This window comes from Thunnus thynnus, chromosome 14 (genome assembly GCF_963924715.1).
Source record: "Thunnus thynnus chromosome 14, fThuThy2.1, whole genome shotgun sequence".
Classification (NCBI taxonomy): domain Eukaryota; kingdom Metazoa; phylum Chordata; class Actinopteri; order Scombriformes; family Scombridae; genus Thunnus; species Thunnus thynnus.
The window spans coordinates 22361262-22377534 of record NC_089530.1 but is presented as its reverse complement, the minus strand read 5'-3'; the positions used below and the strand labels follow the sequence as shown (position 1 = coordinate 22377534).

General features: G+C 38.4%; 1 protein-coding gene across 2 annotated transcripts in view; it reads right to left on the bottom strand.

The window, feature by feature from the left end:
* anapc1 (anaphase promoting complex subunit 1) overlaps nt 1–16273 on the bottom strand; it is a 55652-nt gene that overhangs the window by 28536 nt on the left and 10843 nt on the right. For both annotated transcript variants that reach the window (XM_067610607.1, XM_067610608.1), the window contains exons 17-29: nt 13727–13787; nt 10384–10439; nt 9779–9910; nt 9600–9674; nt 8274–8396; nt 7543–7712; nt 5964–6055; nt 5093–5241; nt 2184–2262; nt 1471–1507; nt 1067–1140; nt 453–631; nt 27–113 (exon numbers count right to left, since the gene is read on the bottom strand). In XM_067610607.1, coding sequence (XP_067466708.1) covers nt 27–113; nt 453–631; nt 1067–1140; nt 1471–1507; nt 2184–2262; nt 5093–5241; nt 5964–6055; nt 7543–7712; nt 8274–8396; nt 9600–9674; nt 9779–9910; nt 10384–10439; nt 13727–13787 — 1314 coding nt within the window. The remainder of the gene's footprint in view (nt 1–26; nt 114–452; nt 632–1066; nt 1141–1470; nt 1508–2183; nt 2263–5092; nt 5242–5963; nt 6056–7542; nt 7713–8273; nt 8397–9599; nt 9675–9778; nt 9911–10383; nt 10440–13726; nt 13788–16273) is intronic.

The following is a 16273-nucleotide window of genomic DNA, read 5'->3' as shown; positions in this document are numbered from 1 at the left end:
TTGACTAGTAGTAGTGACTCTGGTACCTCCTGGATAATGTCGGACATCCCGTCTTCCTCCTCATCTGCTTCTGTAGTCGCAGGAGGCTCCAATGACAGACCTGAGCCTACAGACTGGACACACACACACACACTTAAATGACACATAGTCACATATGGCCATAATAGCAGTTGTGCCAGTGCCAATAATATAATCTGTACACCTGTAGGTTATCAACACATGAATGGAATCAGCATCATTCTAATTTAAAGATAGAGACCTATAGACAAAAGTTTTATGCAAAAACAACAGTGTGTGGGGAGAAAATCCCCAATATTGTGTGTATTTATCAAAACTGGAAGCTCTCACAAATGTTGCAGGGATTTATTGGATTCATGATTAATATTTTGTGTTTGCAAATTCTGTGACCCAAATTTTTTGAAGGGAAAAGCTTTTGGCCACAGTACACTCACAGCTTTACTCTTGGCAAGGGTCATCTTGTGGGCTTGTTTGGTTAGGTCCTGCCGTCCAATCAGCAGACAGACCTCCTCTGACCAATCGGAACACGGCTGTTCTCGACAACGGTAGATGGCCTCTCTGATGGGCAGGGCAACACCAAATGGGACTGACTCCAGGTCCTTCAGAGTGAAACCTAAACCAGTGAAAGGAGAGTTATGGGTGGTTTTTTCTCTCTGGTCAAACAAGAAGCTGTGTCTTCATTAGAGGCCGAGAAGACAGGTTGAACTTCAAATCTGAGACCAAACACGATATAACAGGTGGACAAAAACGTCCCATTCAACAGTTGATGTGTTGTTAATATGTTTTACACACATTATCAAATCACTGTCAGATCATTTAAATATTGAAAAAACTGTTTTATGATGTATCTACTTGATATTAAAAAGTGCCCAGACATAGATAAAATCTCTGACTTTCCTAACACTTCAGACTGTAGTTACACTTGACAGGTGTCTAAATCTGCGTTCATGTGAACCACAGTGGTGCCAAAATAGAGGATATGGCCTCAGCACGACTTCCTCTGTAAAGATAAAAGATTTAAAAAAAAAAAAAGACCTGTTTGTCTTACCTTCTGAGGTGAGCCAGACAACCAGCTGCTCAGCCAGACTCTCACCAGAAACCTTAACCTTCACACTGCTCTGTCTGGAATAAATAGACATAAAAATGTAAATTTAAAAACACATGGAACACAATAGAAAGAAATATTATCTATTGAAAAGCACATTTTAAAAATAACTTTGCTATTCCGTTTCAAAATCACCTTTACTTGCACAAGAATAGCAGCTTAAAAACATTTTTTCTATTTCATATTTGCATGCTTTTTAAAACGACAATGGTGTATTTTGTGCAATATACAGACACAAATAAACACAAAGCCTCTGATTTACAATAATTTTCAGTATTATATATAGCTAATCCTCTTACTGTAGCTGTTGGAAAAAAAAAAAGTCTCATTGCTGTGAGCTGAATTACCTTCTGTAGTGCGGCTCACCGACATGGGACTTTTGTCCTGAGAAAGGAAAGGATAACAGAGATATTTAAGATGAGAGGGCAGTGTCACGGGGGGGGGGGGTCAATGGGTTCGTTAATTTGTTCTCCTGTTTGTGTGATCTCAAATGTCAGATTTTCACACCTCTTGAAGGAAACTGTGCTTTATTATTCCAGCTTTTTCAAACCTACACTAATTAAAAGAATGGGCACTAAAATTAGGTGTTAAATCAAGATGACATTTTGTTCCTGGTGAGAGGAGGGCTGCGTTCATGTGGGATGACATCTGTTGTTGTTTGGTTTTGTTTTGCCACTGAAAAATGCCGACAGATGCTCTCACACCGCCTACAAAGTCAATGTCCAATTCTGTGTCAGTGGAAAAAGGGCTGATCAAATACCTGCAGGAACTGCTGTCACCTCAGCACTGTATTGGTTTTTTTTTTTTTTTTTTTTTGTCAAAGCAAAAACAAATACAGGAAATCAGGTGACACACAAACCCGCGTCACTTGCTTTTCTTTCTGTGTCACTGGGCCCTGAAGCAGGGAACTACAGGACTGACAGGTAATAAGGGCTGGATGTCGATGAATTATAACACGCACACACACACAAACACAGTCAAAGGACAATCAAAGACCGGTAATGTGATCTTTAAGGCTGGTCACAAAAACACAAACACACACACACATACACACACAGACCTGCGGAGAGTTTGACCAGGTACTTTGACACATCTGTCGAAGTGGCATTTTCATCTCCAAGGATGTAGAGGGCATAACTCTGAGAGGAAACACAGAAGCAAAGAGAAAGAGCAGAGATAAAGATAAATAAAAAAGAGGAAAAAGCAGAATTGGCATCATTTGTACATATACAAAAATGTCCACATTTTCTAAATATGCCCCAAAAATTTAGTTCAAAATCATATTTGACCACAGTTTTTATATCAGTTTTTTTCCTTACTTTTGTCTACATATATATATATATCCATTTTTTCCAGCTTTGAATCAAAGCGATATGTGCACATCACTTTTTTTGGAAACGTTGACGTGATGACGAGCAGGTTCGTGGTAAGTGGGTACAGATGATGGATAAAGATGCGGGAGAGGAGGGAGAGGAAGGGGATTTGAAGATGGATCATCATTCTAACGTTTCAACTGATAAGCAACAACTAAATGTTTGGCAGACAGTGAGACATAAAGTTTATTTAACTCAGAAGGCATTGTAGAATTATAGAGGGCAACCAGAAGGCTAGTTCAATAGCCATTTCTACTAATAGCGTTTGTCTTCCTATTGCAGATTCTGGCAGACATGTCATCCATCACGAAATGAGCCAGAATAGTGTTAAGAGAAACTGTATAAAGGCTAAAGCTAGTATGTGTTAACATCATACTGTACATGCACACACAGACTGCAGCCCTGCATGAGGCCTTGTCTGTCAGCCTGTCTAGACCTCCTTCACAGTGCCATTGATGCAAAATACCCAAATTTCAGCCGAGTCGATATTATCCAGCTTATCCAGTCAACAGTTGTAGACCTACAGTTTCAGCCCAACCTACACCATCTACAGGCAAAAAAAACTAACAGCAGCAACTAACTAAATTATGTCTTTGGTGCTGAAAATTTTAAAAAAGGACAAAACATGCACGTTTCCATGTCTATATTTATATTCTGGGGCTCCACTGGAATATCTTTGCATCTTTTACATTTAAAAAAACTCCATATTTATCTTATACTGGCCCATTTTAGCTCCTGCCCCTTTAAGGCCGCCCTCCTGATGAGCCCTATCCGCTCTGATTGGTAGTAGCAAAAATTTCACTTGTTTTTTCTAGTTCTTTACTCAAAGTATTAACTTCTCAAATATATCTGTACATGTTCAAGCCCAAATACGATCCAAAATATGCGAGTGGACAACGTGAACAACACATGGAACAACCTTAGCCACAAAGGCTACGGAACACACGGTCGTTTGTGGGCATGTGCGAACAATCTGATGTCATCACGAGGAGGAAGTAGAGGTAACACTGCAAACGAAGTGGTCAGAGCAGGCTTTTGACTTGAAGGTGGCAGTTTTTATATACGTTCACCTCAAGTTTGGGACTTTGACTATGTTTGACATCAACATCTGACATAACAGTGTATACTGTAAATGACGAAAAATCACAAAAGCGTGTTATGTCCCCTTTAAGTATCATTTGAGGTGTTTTAATCATTTCCATATCTGATTTATGGTAGAATAGGCAGGAGAAGTCTCAAAAATCATGAGATATGTCAAACAAAACAGAGGAATAGAAGTTACAAAGAAAAACTTTAAATGAAATAAAGAACAAGGATACGTAAAACTATAGCATCAAAAATGACAACTGTGTCCAAATCAGCACCTCTAACAGTGTGAGCTTCACCATATTCGTGTTCACTTTAAGCTATTTTCAATATGTGTTAACCTGGACCAGACTCCTAAATTTCCGCCCACATCTCTAAATTGTTCAGTGATTCAAATAGAATAAATGAAGTGAAACAAAGACTTCTGGTTCCCGTGGTCTGTCTCATTGTCGTCATCACCTCCGTCATCCTCTAGAGAAACAATGGCAGCCGGAGACAAGACTTGCTTTCAAGTGCCATTCCTTCCTTGATAAGTGAAGGTTGAATCCATCAGCGCCCCGTACACATACATGTACAGATCACCGTCCATACCATGGCGTAATTGCTCTTTATGTTCAGAAAAAGAATCACAGACATGCTGCACAAATAGATTATCTGACTGTGTCTCAATCAAAGCTGAACTCGTTACCCTCGATGTCTCACACACACACACACACACACACACACACACACACACACACACACACACACACGTTTGTTAGAAAGCCTTAGAGAGGGTGGAAAATCAAGTTAAAACTATTCAACAGAACCTGACAATGTTAAACACAAAGCAAACTTTAACTCCTCTGTACCTCATCACTACACACTGTACAAGCCACATAGATACATCTGCTGTATATGCTAATGCTATTTAAGGACCATGGAAGTATGGCTGCATATTATCACTCTAGCAACTAGAAGGTCTTGTGTTCTCTTTCTATTTTACTCTTTCTGTGTTCAGATAATACACAACTATAATTTTGGCGAGCAGATAAAACCCAAAAGCAAACTCTATACAGAGTAAAAACTAGTTTATCACGGCGCACTTTAAAAACAAAAATATTTGGCATTCCTTGTGGTCTGGTTTTCTTAGACAAACACCACGTATTTGCAACATCCTCCAGCTCGATTGCAGCTGAGGAGCTTTGCTGTCCGCCTTCATAAAGGCAAATAAAGGCAAAATACCAAAAAACAAATGGCAGAAGATGACCAAGGTTAAGCAACTTAAATGTCGTTTTTCGTGATTTTCCACCTATCTGCTCTTTTGCACTTTGCATGTTTGATTTTTCACGTTCTTTGGTTTTAATCACAGGATGCACATTGCACATTTAAAGGGTGGAAATAGAAGCTTTTTATATACTACACCGTCAATACCTGTGAATATTAGTGATCAGGGTAAATAAAAATCAAATAGAGATAGAACAAACACTTAAATACTTTATCCTGTAAAACAGAGGATATTTGGTCATACCAGAACCAGTAGCCTGGTCCTCCAACAGATGTTGGGCAGGTAGGGGAAAGGGGGGGTCTCCTCCGCTCTCAGACAGCTGCTGAGCCAGCTGAACACACAGGGAGGCTCTGCTCGCAGGAAGGACGGACGCTGCATCTGATCAATCAGAGCTGAGGAGAGAAGAGCAGAGGAGAAACAGTAAAGAATGATAAGAAATATGGAGGAGATAGAGGGAGTGAATTAATGAGAGGTCATTCTTTTTTTTAAATGACAGTCAAAGAAAATAGTCCTGCAATAAATACGACCCTCATAATGATGCAGCTCTTAGACTATCAGAGATGTTAAATTCAACCTTATAATCATTTTTGAAGCTTTACTTTGTGTTATTAAGCAAAAAAGTGAGTGATAGCTGCTCTTCTTATGAGCAGTTACAGCAAAGGTAATTTTTCTCTTTCATGCCATCTTCATGTTATTTCGTCCCTCCCCAGCAAGCTGCCATTACATGCACACTACACAAGCTGAATACCAATTAGCTACACAGGTGGCCAAAGTCACATAAACACCTATGAACGACCATTCAATTAAGCCCTTTTTTCCCCCCCTAAAAACTATATTTGACGAAGAGGAACAGCAGACACAAGTGGAACATTTCATCAAAAAACTGAAGCTTCACAAAGATGCTGCAGGGCTACTATATATGATTTATTATATAAAGTGATATTTTGTCCAAACTCTTACATCCAAGAAACTATAAATATACAAAGGACCACAACGGACTGTAGAGCCGAACTTCATCAGCGGTAGTCCATCCGACTGTCTGTCTACTCCGCTACAACATGTCTGGTCTGCTTCCTGGTTTGATACCATTATTAGAACATTAAATGGGTCTTACCCTGGTCTATGAGGCAGCTCTCAGTGAAGCCACTAATTAATGAAGGGTAGTCTCTCCAATATAGATCCACATACTCTTCCAACTGTAGGTCTCTGCGAGCAAAACAAGATAATTATGATATATAAATATATATATATCACCACTGTAAGAAACATTTCACGAAGCAGGTCAAGGCAGCAGAAAAGTCGATTACGATTCTTAATATATACCATAGTGAAGATATCTTCAGTGTAAGAGGGTCTGATGGTGAGACTTTTCTTCTTTTAACTCCACCATAGTGAAGGAAACGAACATTTCCACGAGTCATGATGGCAAAGTTTCAATTTTTTTTTTTTTTTTTATCACTAAGTTAAAAATGGCTCCACATTCTCAAAGAGCATCTGTGGCATTTAACTTGTTTTTTAAAGCAGTAATTAAACACACTCACACACTCACTCAACAGCTGTGAGTCATTAGCATTCTGTTTAACATCAAACAATCAATAGTTTTTAATCCCTTTTACCGAGCTCTCACTCCCACACAATATTCAGCTGTACGTGTGTGTGTGTGTGTGTGTGTGTGTGTGTATGTTTGTTATACACTAGAGAAATAGTTAATCAGCATACGGTTATCCAAGATATGTAACGACTCATGTGGATGCATGTTAAAGATGATATTTATATGATAATAAATGATACTATTAACATTTCTATAACTTTTCCAATCTAAGCAAAAATTGTCAAACTCTAATAGGGAATGTATTATTGTTGAAGAAAGATAAAGATATGCTCACATTGTTATAAAGACTATTATCAAAAAAAAAAATCAAAACTCTGATATCTTACATTTTATGCTGTTTCCAAAATATCTGCATGTGATAATTAAAGTATGTTATTTACACATATGGAATTGTAACATCCAGAAATCCCATTATCTTTTAACTGAAAACTTAAATTACTAAAACCAATTTCTCCCTTAAATCATTGAGATAAAATGTAATCACTCCTGAACAATATCTAATGAAAAAATCTGGATGATAATTGTAGTAATCACCATTTAGCCTGATAAAGCATTAAGAGTGTAAAAATTTGCACCATACTTCACAACCGCCCACATAAAACCAACACAGGCCAATTACTCTGAAGAGCTCTTCACTCTCCCACTTCAGCTTTCTCTGTTATTGTCATTGTCACCAATCACAGTGGTCACTTGACAACCTGTTGAAGTTTATTTCTCTGTACACAAGAGCCTTGATTACACACGAGCATTCACTGGAAACAATGAGGTGTCTTCTGATGGTGTTGGTTAAATGTAGTTGGTGGAAAAAGTGGACCAGGTTTTGTTTATTCCGATAAATGGCACACATGTCGTCTCTGTTGTGTAATGTTTCTAATGTTAATAAAGCAACAGCTTTTTCTACTATTTCATATTCATTCAGTTCTATGTGAGCGCGACTTTTCACCCCATATCAATTCATAAAATACAGTAAATAGTACGAACACACTCTACTCACCTGGCCAGCCTGCACCAGCCAAATACCATTTAGATTATCTGTAGCATGACAAAAATATTCAAACCACACACACACAAAGGTGGTTACCTGGCCAGCTGTTGCAGCAGACAGACCAGAGATGAGGCTCTCCCTCTCTGCAGCTCATCCAGCTGCAGCTCCTGATAGAGCAGATGGAGAACATAGAAAAGAGCAGGAATGTGCGGGAAGAGAGGAGCTGAACTGTCCAACTTCAGAGACGGACAGGAAGGAGAAGATGCCTAGAAAAACAAGATCGAGAAAAGACAAGAGAAGAAAAGTTGTGTAAAAGACAAAGAGTGGCGCACAGAATAGCTACGAGAGGGGATATTGTTATTCTACTATATCACAGTAAGCTTAACTGACAGTGTGCTTAAACGACAAAATCAAGAAGACTAAAAATGAAAAGACTAAACTAAATGTTTTCACTGAGACTTGCATTCATGGTCAGCTAGAAAAGCATTTGAACTACAGTAGTATTCAACAAGAGTTGTCCGAATTTTGTTTTTTCTTTTAGTAAAAGATCAGACAATCAGTGTGGGGTTTTTTTTCACCTCAAAGAAGGAATTTCTGTAATACAACCACATAAACAAATGAGTATGAAGGAAAAGCATTCAAAAATTAGAATGAGCATCTTGGGAATCCCCAGAAAAGAGTGAATTATTCCCGTGAAGTCATAATCTGGAGGTGAATAGTCGTATTGATCTCCTCTGTAATAAATATCTATTCCATCGCGATCTAACCAAGTATGTAGAAGCGTAATGAAACTGTGTGCATTTATCTACCAAGAGTGAGTTACATACAAAGGACGGGCCCTCTAGATCTGTGTTGATGCTTGTGTTGGAGCCACTGGAGTCCACTGGACCACAAACTGGCTGGGAATTCATCTGACGGTGGTAATGAGACCCCAACAAATAATCCCAGTCCTGCAGAGAGAGGGGACAGGGGTAAATGTCAGTAAAAAGATGGATCTGACCAGTCTTTGTTTTGGATGTAAGTCACATAACCACATATAAATAAAATGAATACATGTGTACAGCAAAATGATCTCCAAGAAAAGCTGCAATATTGTTCAGATTGGTTAAATATACACGTATACACACACACAGAGGTCACAAGCTGAGGGTCAACAGCAGTTTAATCTGACTCATGTAGTTCCTCAGGTCACACACACACACACACACACACACACACACACACACACACACACACACACACACACAGAACAACCAACACAGCACAGCCTGAGCCTCCAGCTGATTGACATTTGACATGACCTGCCGTGTTACACAAACAGAGATTACTTAACAACCCTCCTCCACCTTTTATCGGAATATCTTTAAAAAGCGTGTTTGTATGTTTAGGACCGGTCATCTGCTCCGTTACGTCACAGGCTTATTTCAGACATATATGGAAACTCTCCGCTGGGTTTAATACAGTTTGCCTTCAGTTCGGGGCTTTCCATGACTGTCAGGATGACTTTTTAATTTTTTTTGGCTTTTTATTACAAAGCGGTAAATCATGAAAGCCAAATTATTTCTCTGACTGACTTTCCTTACAACGTGGACAGGATAGCCACAAGCTTCACTTGTGTCTTGCTGGCATTAATACTTCTTCCAAACGGGGCCACATGTACTGGTGACAACAAACTTCTAACTAGTGAAAACTTAAATGACTTCCAGGATGCTCCCAAAATATATATATTTTATATCACTATTAACGGCGATTATAAACGATTGCTTTCACTATTGTGACCTTAGAGCATCTAGATATAGTAGCTGAGATCATGAAGACGGAGGAATGAGGAATGAAGGAATGAAGAACATTTCCTGAATGTTTTCCTGGTCTGGAAATAAGTATTAAAATTTAATTACCTTTCAAAAAGCTTTCCAAAAAGACATTTTAGGTTTGAGATTCTATCATCTTGTGACACCCACTATAATTATGAAGCATTCCCTTTTATTAAGTTTGCTCCAAATGAAACGCTGCACACACCTTTCTTTAGCACAAACATGTGATATCCTTCAGAGATTGCGAGCCTACAGTGCGTCCTAAACTAGACGACAAAAATAGCGATCGGTGCCAATTGTGCTATAAACATCAAAACACATGATGCATTATTCACACACCTCATCAGAGCCTCCGTCAGAGGGACGAGCCTTCTTGGCAGCAATCACCGGAGAGAGAGGCACTTCAAAATGCAGCTGGAGAGGACAAGAGATCAAGGTCAGGACACGGGAAATACCAATCAAAGTTAAAATAAGATTTTGCAGGCTTAGAATAGAAAACGCTTCTATAACGGACTCACGTTTCGTGTCCAGGTCAGGCGGTCAGTGTTGTAGCCCATCAGCGTCATGAAACAAGTGACAAACAAGTTCCACTCTGCGTGAGCACTGGGACCACCGGGGGCGTTGTAGATGTTATACCACTTCACCAAAACCTGCATAATTACATGATTATAAGTTAATATATTCACTACTGGCTGGAAAGAGCTTGAAATATTTGTTTTAAATTGTGATGTAACCTTCTATTAATTACAAATTCTCAATTATCACCAAATTTTTAATCTACCAAAAGGAAACAGATAGATTAGATATATAGATATGTAATTTTGAATTACAGAAAGGCAGATAAAGTAAATAATGATGCAGGGTTGGTATGGGGGTTCAACTTCATGGCAGAGTCTCTCTCTACATTGTTCTCTGTATGTATGAGAAATAATCACTCCATCAGGGTTCATGAATACTTAAAACACACCAGTATAAAGCACCTTCACTGGAACGGCATTACCAATTAATGAATAATGTCATGTCTGAAAAGGTGTTAGATGAACCCTGGGGTTTGGCCCGTCAAGCCAGTGTCAGACTTTAAGGTCTTTATAACTCAGTCAAATCGGCCGCCACTTCCACAAACCTTCATGGCAGCTTCTTTGGGCAAGATGAAACGAATCGCCTGAAGACATTTCCTGACTGAAAGAAATCAGAGACAAAAAAGGAAAAGGCAGAAAAGCAGATGAACAAAAAAAAAAGACATTTTGAGAGATATTTGAAAGCACATGTAAGCGAGGACTTCTGAAGACAGCGCGGAAACGTTTTCAGCAACATAGATGGTTTGAATCTCTGGCAGCTGGTTTGATAAAGAGACAAAGTCATTTCTGACAAATGCATGAATTCTGGACAAGCACATTACCAGAGAAGAGCATAGTTTACTACGCTTTCATATTTTCTCTTAACTTGAAATAAACAAAATCATATCTTCATATATGTTAATATGAGATTTTATCTTTCTCATGATAATATTCAGCTTTGACCTTCAATAGCAGAAAAGAAAAGGAAAGGAAATTTAAAAAAAGCACCACCACTACAACAGTAATTAGTGTTACTGTGTGTCCTAACGACTCTGACCAATCAGATTCCTAATCAACGTCACCAGGATATCTTAATTGGACATCCAGAGTGGGAAAGGTCAGGGAAGCGGTGGATAAAGGCCATTTCATTAGAGGGAGAAAGTCTTGTCTATAGAATTGATTAATAAATAATGGGGAGCAACTTGTGGTTAAGACACAAAGGTAGGCACACACACGAGGCATACGGGGTCATACACACACACACACACACCTTAGAGACGCTGAAGACTTTTAAACAACACAAAAAGGTGAGCTTCAACAAAAGGTAGAAGAGAGATTAAGAGATTAAGAAACTTGACAGTTCATGGTCAGGATAGATGTTTGGTTCTCATTCAGACCAACTAGTTGTAATCATTACAAAAACAGAGATACACCTCTGCTTTAATTAGCTAGAAAACAAAACATTGTCAGTGCAATGTGTATTAATTAGCAGGTGTTTTGCTCATCAGCTAATTTTTGCTAGTGAGACATAAAACCAAAGTGGGAATAGAGTCACAAGTCATTTCCAGAAATTCTGAGCTGTCATTTTGCTCATCTGAATTAACTTTTCTATCCACAGAAAACTACAGAAGCAATTATAAGTTCTAAACCTGATAAAACTGTCTGATTTATCATTAACAAGACTACTAACATGTTACACAACATGTGGGAGAAACAAAGTGAAACCACATTTACTTTTTGTTTTTTGGCCACTTGAGGGCAGCATAACAAGCAGTAAACACAACATTGACATATTTAGAGATGTAACAATTAGTCAATTCATCTATTAGTTGAAAACTATTTTGATAATCGATTCATCATTTTAAGTAATTTTTTAAATTAAAAAAAAATGTCAAACTTCTCTCATTCAGGCTTTTCAAATGTGAATATTTTCTGTTTATGACAGTAAACAGAATATCTTTGGGTTAGGGACTATTTTAAGGACAAAACAAGACATTTGAGGACATCTTGGGCTTTGGGAAACGGGAATCAACATTTTTCACCATTTTCTGACATAATATCGACCAAAACAACTAACTGACTGATCGAAAGAATAATCCACAGATTAATCGATAATGAAAATAATCATTAGTTGCAGCCCTAGAGATATTACTACCTCCTAAACCTGATATGGTGAAAGCGTTAGCAAACAGTTGCCTGTATACACACATCCAACAGTTTACGGCTGCAACTAACAATTATTTTCATTATCGATTAATCTGCAGATTATTTTCTTCATTTATCGATTAAACATTTTGTCTATAAAATGTCAGAAAATAATGAAAAATGCCTGTTAGAATTTCTTTGAGTCCAAGGTGACAAATTCAAATGTCTTGTTTTGTTTGATAAACAGTCCAAAATCCAAAGATTATCAGTTTTCTATCATTTATGATACAGAAAAAGCTTCAAATCTTCACATTTGAGAGGCTGCAACCAAAAAAAATTTACATTTTTCCAAAAAAAAAACAAAACAAAACAAAACAATTATTCAACTATCAAAATAGCTGCAGATTAATTTCTGTTCAACAACTACTTGTAGCTCCACAGCAGATACAGAGCAACATTATAGTTAATATAGAAATATTGATAATAATAATAATGCAATTGATTAACCATCTAAAACAACATGATTAGTGAAGAGAGGTCTAGACTTTGTTTGTTAAAAATATTTTCCATTGTATTTTTCCAATTGTAAGTACTCATAAAATATGGTACGACTGCATGAATGCTGTTTATTATATCTTTAAAAAAAATAACTGGAATCAAGATTTATATGTTTTTCTATTCCTTTTTGTCTACAGGTCAGTTTGAAGAACTGAACAGGAAGAAACAGACATCAGCTCTGACAAAGCAAAAAAAACTTTGTGTAACAGTGACTCCCTCGTCACACTGGAGCCTTGCACTTGCCAAGAAGGGAGGTTGTTGGCATCAGCGGTTTGCTCGGTAACGACAAAGAGGCTGACTCACATTTGTTTCAGAAAAGAGCAGCACAGAAGCTACCGAGCACAAATGAATGGATGGGAATTTAAGCATTAACGCTGCTGAGGGATGTTAATGGCTTTGCAGGAAAACAGAGTGACCAACTTTAACGTGAAGCTTGTGGTTCTCAGCACAAATAACGAGGTGCATGTATGAATCTCACAGTAATAACAACAGACGTGGGTCTATGCGCTGTACTCATAGACCTAAAAACAAGCACATTGCCTAACCGCTAGACACTGGTGTAGTGGGCTGTCTGTTAGAAGGGGAAGTGTGAGTTTTATTGACCCGAGCAACAGTGAGGTTGCGGGTTAATTTGCTTATTAACTAAAGTTCCCACGCAGTACTTTCCCCCCGTGTGAATACGTGTTTCATTTCATCCAAACACGTAAGCCTTCCGCTCCTATTCCCCGAGTGGTTAATTATTTACATGTGCTAAAAGGTTAATTTATAATTCCTTTATGTGCAGCAAAGTATCAAAGGGAGATGATAAAGATCGGACTTAAATGAATAATTTATTTACAGTTCATTTTTAACTGGCGTGTTTGCCACAACTCGTAATGCAAACAATTAAGAAGAGAAACAATGATTAAAAGAATGAACATGAAAAAAAAAGCTCAGAGCCTCACATGGAAACTTTACTGATGTTGTGTGGTTTAATCATTATCAGTGGGATGCGGTGAGGGTATGTGAGTGTGTGTGTGTGTGTGTGTACGTGCCTTGTAATGGCATCCTCAATACATCAAGATTATACGTCACCATGTAACAACATAAGGCAGCTCTTAAACCTAATTTCCAGGGCCTAACTGCTCTGACTCAGCCATCTGTGTGTGTGTGTGTGTGTGTGTGTGTGTGTGTGTGTGTGTGTGTGTGTGTGTGTGTGTGTCTCACCCAGCTCTGAGGTCGCAATCTCTGGGATAGAGATCCTCAGCATCGTGCCACTGCTTAGCTCCTGGAGAGAGAGGGAGAGAGAGAGATTGTGCACAAATTCAATTTATACACTTTCAGTTCAATATATTCAATATATCATATCAGTGCAGTACAACTGGATCAGCTCTGTTTGTGTGGATGTGCTGTTGCAATCAACTATCAGCAGTGAATCCTACCTTAAACTATAAGTCTCGTCCTACAGCGGACAGAATTTACTTAAAAAAAACATCTTTATAGGCCTTTTTCACAGCAGCCTGGTAGGAAAAGCACAGGTGTTAATAAAATTACCGATGTCTCCGTTCTATTCAAGCGTCCCAGTAAGCCATGACAGTACACACAACACCAGCACTCCTGAAACCGAAGCAGCTAAATGTAATTCGTCGTCACAAATTACACCTGTGCTTCTCCTCCTCTGCCATGTCAAAATGACTTCAGTGATAAAGGCCACCTATCGGCGATGAAATCCCTCGACACAGAAGCGAACATTCGGCTTAATAAGAAAATAAACTGGGGTGTGTGATGATTCATTGTCTACAGGTGTACCAGACACCGGCAATTAAAGAGTAAAAGTGAATCGCACGGGGGGCAGAAAACTGCTGCCGCTGCTACTCTCTCTATCAGATTAAACTTTCAAGCATCACGCCAATCAGTGATGTCACGGCAGACGTTTTGCTTTTTTACAGCTGATGGATTTGGCGTCATTAATTGGGGTGTGACCAGACGTTCGGCCTGTAGAGACATCGAGAGCCACTAGAAACCAGAGTCAAATTCCTTGTATACATTGAAAGCCATAACCACTCCCTGTGGAAGCTTACTTATTTGTGCAGCCTACCCAGAAACACATTTTATGCTTTTTTTGTAATTTTTTTTTTGTAAATTAAAACTCTGTGTGGATTTGCTGACTCCCCACGAGCAAACGCATTTACTGTAGGTGTGTTATACATCATACCTTTGATATCTTCTGTGTCTTTTTACAAAAACAAAATGAATGCAAAGTGGGGATCAGAAATCTTAAACATTTCTCACATCGGCACAAATCAACAGGAAATCCACTGTAGCTGGAAATAGTCATGTTGGCTGACTTAAGATGAACTAAATCAGGTCACTATTCCATGACTAACACCCAACTTTTCACTAATAATTGTATCTCACTTGCATAAATCCCTTGATATTTGTTTCATTCAGAAAACCAGTCATATGTTTCCCTGAAATTTCCCTGAAAACTGAAATACACATCTGAATATAGTATTCTGAATATTCTATGACTAATTACAACTTTTGAGTCAAACTATTTTGCTCCTAAAATCATTAAGGTAGTCATAATGATCACAGAGCAGTTTAGCTGTGAACGTGCAGCCATAAATTTCTAGGTATTTTGGTTTTTACACCTCATTACAGTAAATTATTTCAACACAGCAAGACATGAGTTTGTTGCGTGTCAGAGAAAAATTAAACCACATCGTTCTTAGTCCTGTTTTCTCCAGCAGGGTTGGTCCCGCTCTTGTCGTCATTTCACAGCACTGCTGAACCGATAACAGAGAAACCATGATGAGAAAATAAAACTGTTGTTAACCTGACAGCACACCGAGAGTAGCCAGTGCTCTGAAAACTGCAGTGAGCTGCATTAGCCGACAATTAGTGTCCAGATTGACGCGTCGAGGGGTCAAATAGCAAATCAATGAACGGAGGTAATATGTCAGAGCAGCAGCCTGCAGACACTGATTTGCACTTTTACACAGTGCATGTGTGAGAGAGAGAAAAAAAAAAAAAACAGTGAAGCTCTGTTAGTGTGTGTGTGTGTTCTGTAGAGTCCCAGAGCTGAAGAGACTGTCTATACCATGTGTGACAGGACTGACCCGGGAGGCAGAACTCACTGCTCTATGGCTCCCATTCACAAATATTACTGAACTCACACACACACACACATTCATAAACATACACATCTTCAACTAGAAACAACACCTTGAGGGAGACTCCCAGAGTTGTTTTCTATGAATGATTATAATTGCAGCTGCATTCGTTCTGAAAAGTTTCCATTCATGCATTTCTAACCTCCATTACATTACATAGCAGACAACTCCTCCCTTTGAATAAGGGCTGCAACTAACTATAATAATTATAATTATTTTTATAATTAATTTTTCAGTTAATCGATTAGTTGTTTGGCCTATAAATCACATTTTCCCAAAGTTCATGGTGACGTCCTCAAATGTCTTCTTTTGTCACAACCAGCAGTCCACAACCCAAAGATATTCAGTTTACTATCATAGAGGACTAAAGAAACCAGAAAATATTTGCATTTAAGAAGCCGGAGCCTGAGTATTTTAGCATTTTCACTTGAAAATGACTCAAAACTGTTAATTGATTATCGAAATAGCTGCTGATTCATTTTCGTTGCAGCTCTACTTTGAATGTTACAGTTTAAAACCGCAGGAGGTTAAAATTAGCATTTGGACATTCAGCTTCATCCACCTCCAGTTAAATTTCTACAGTTTGTACCAGAAGAGA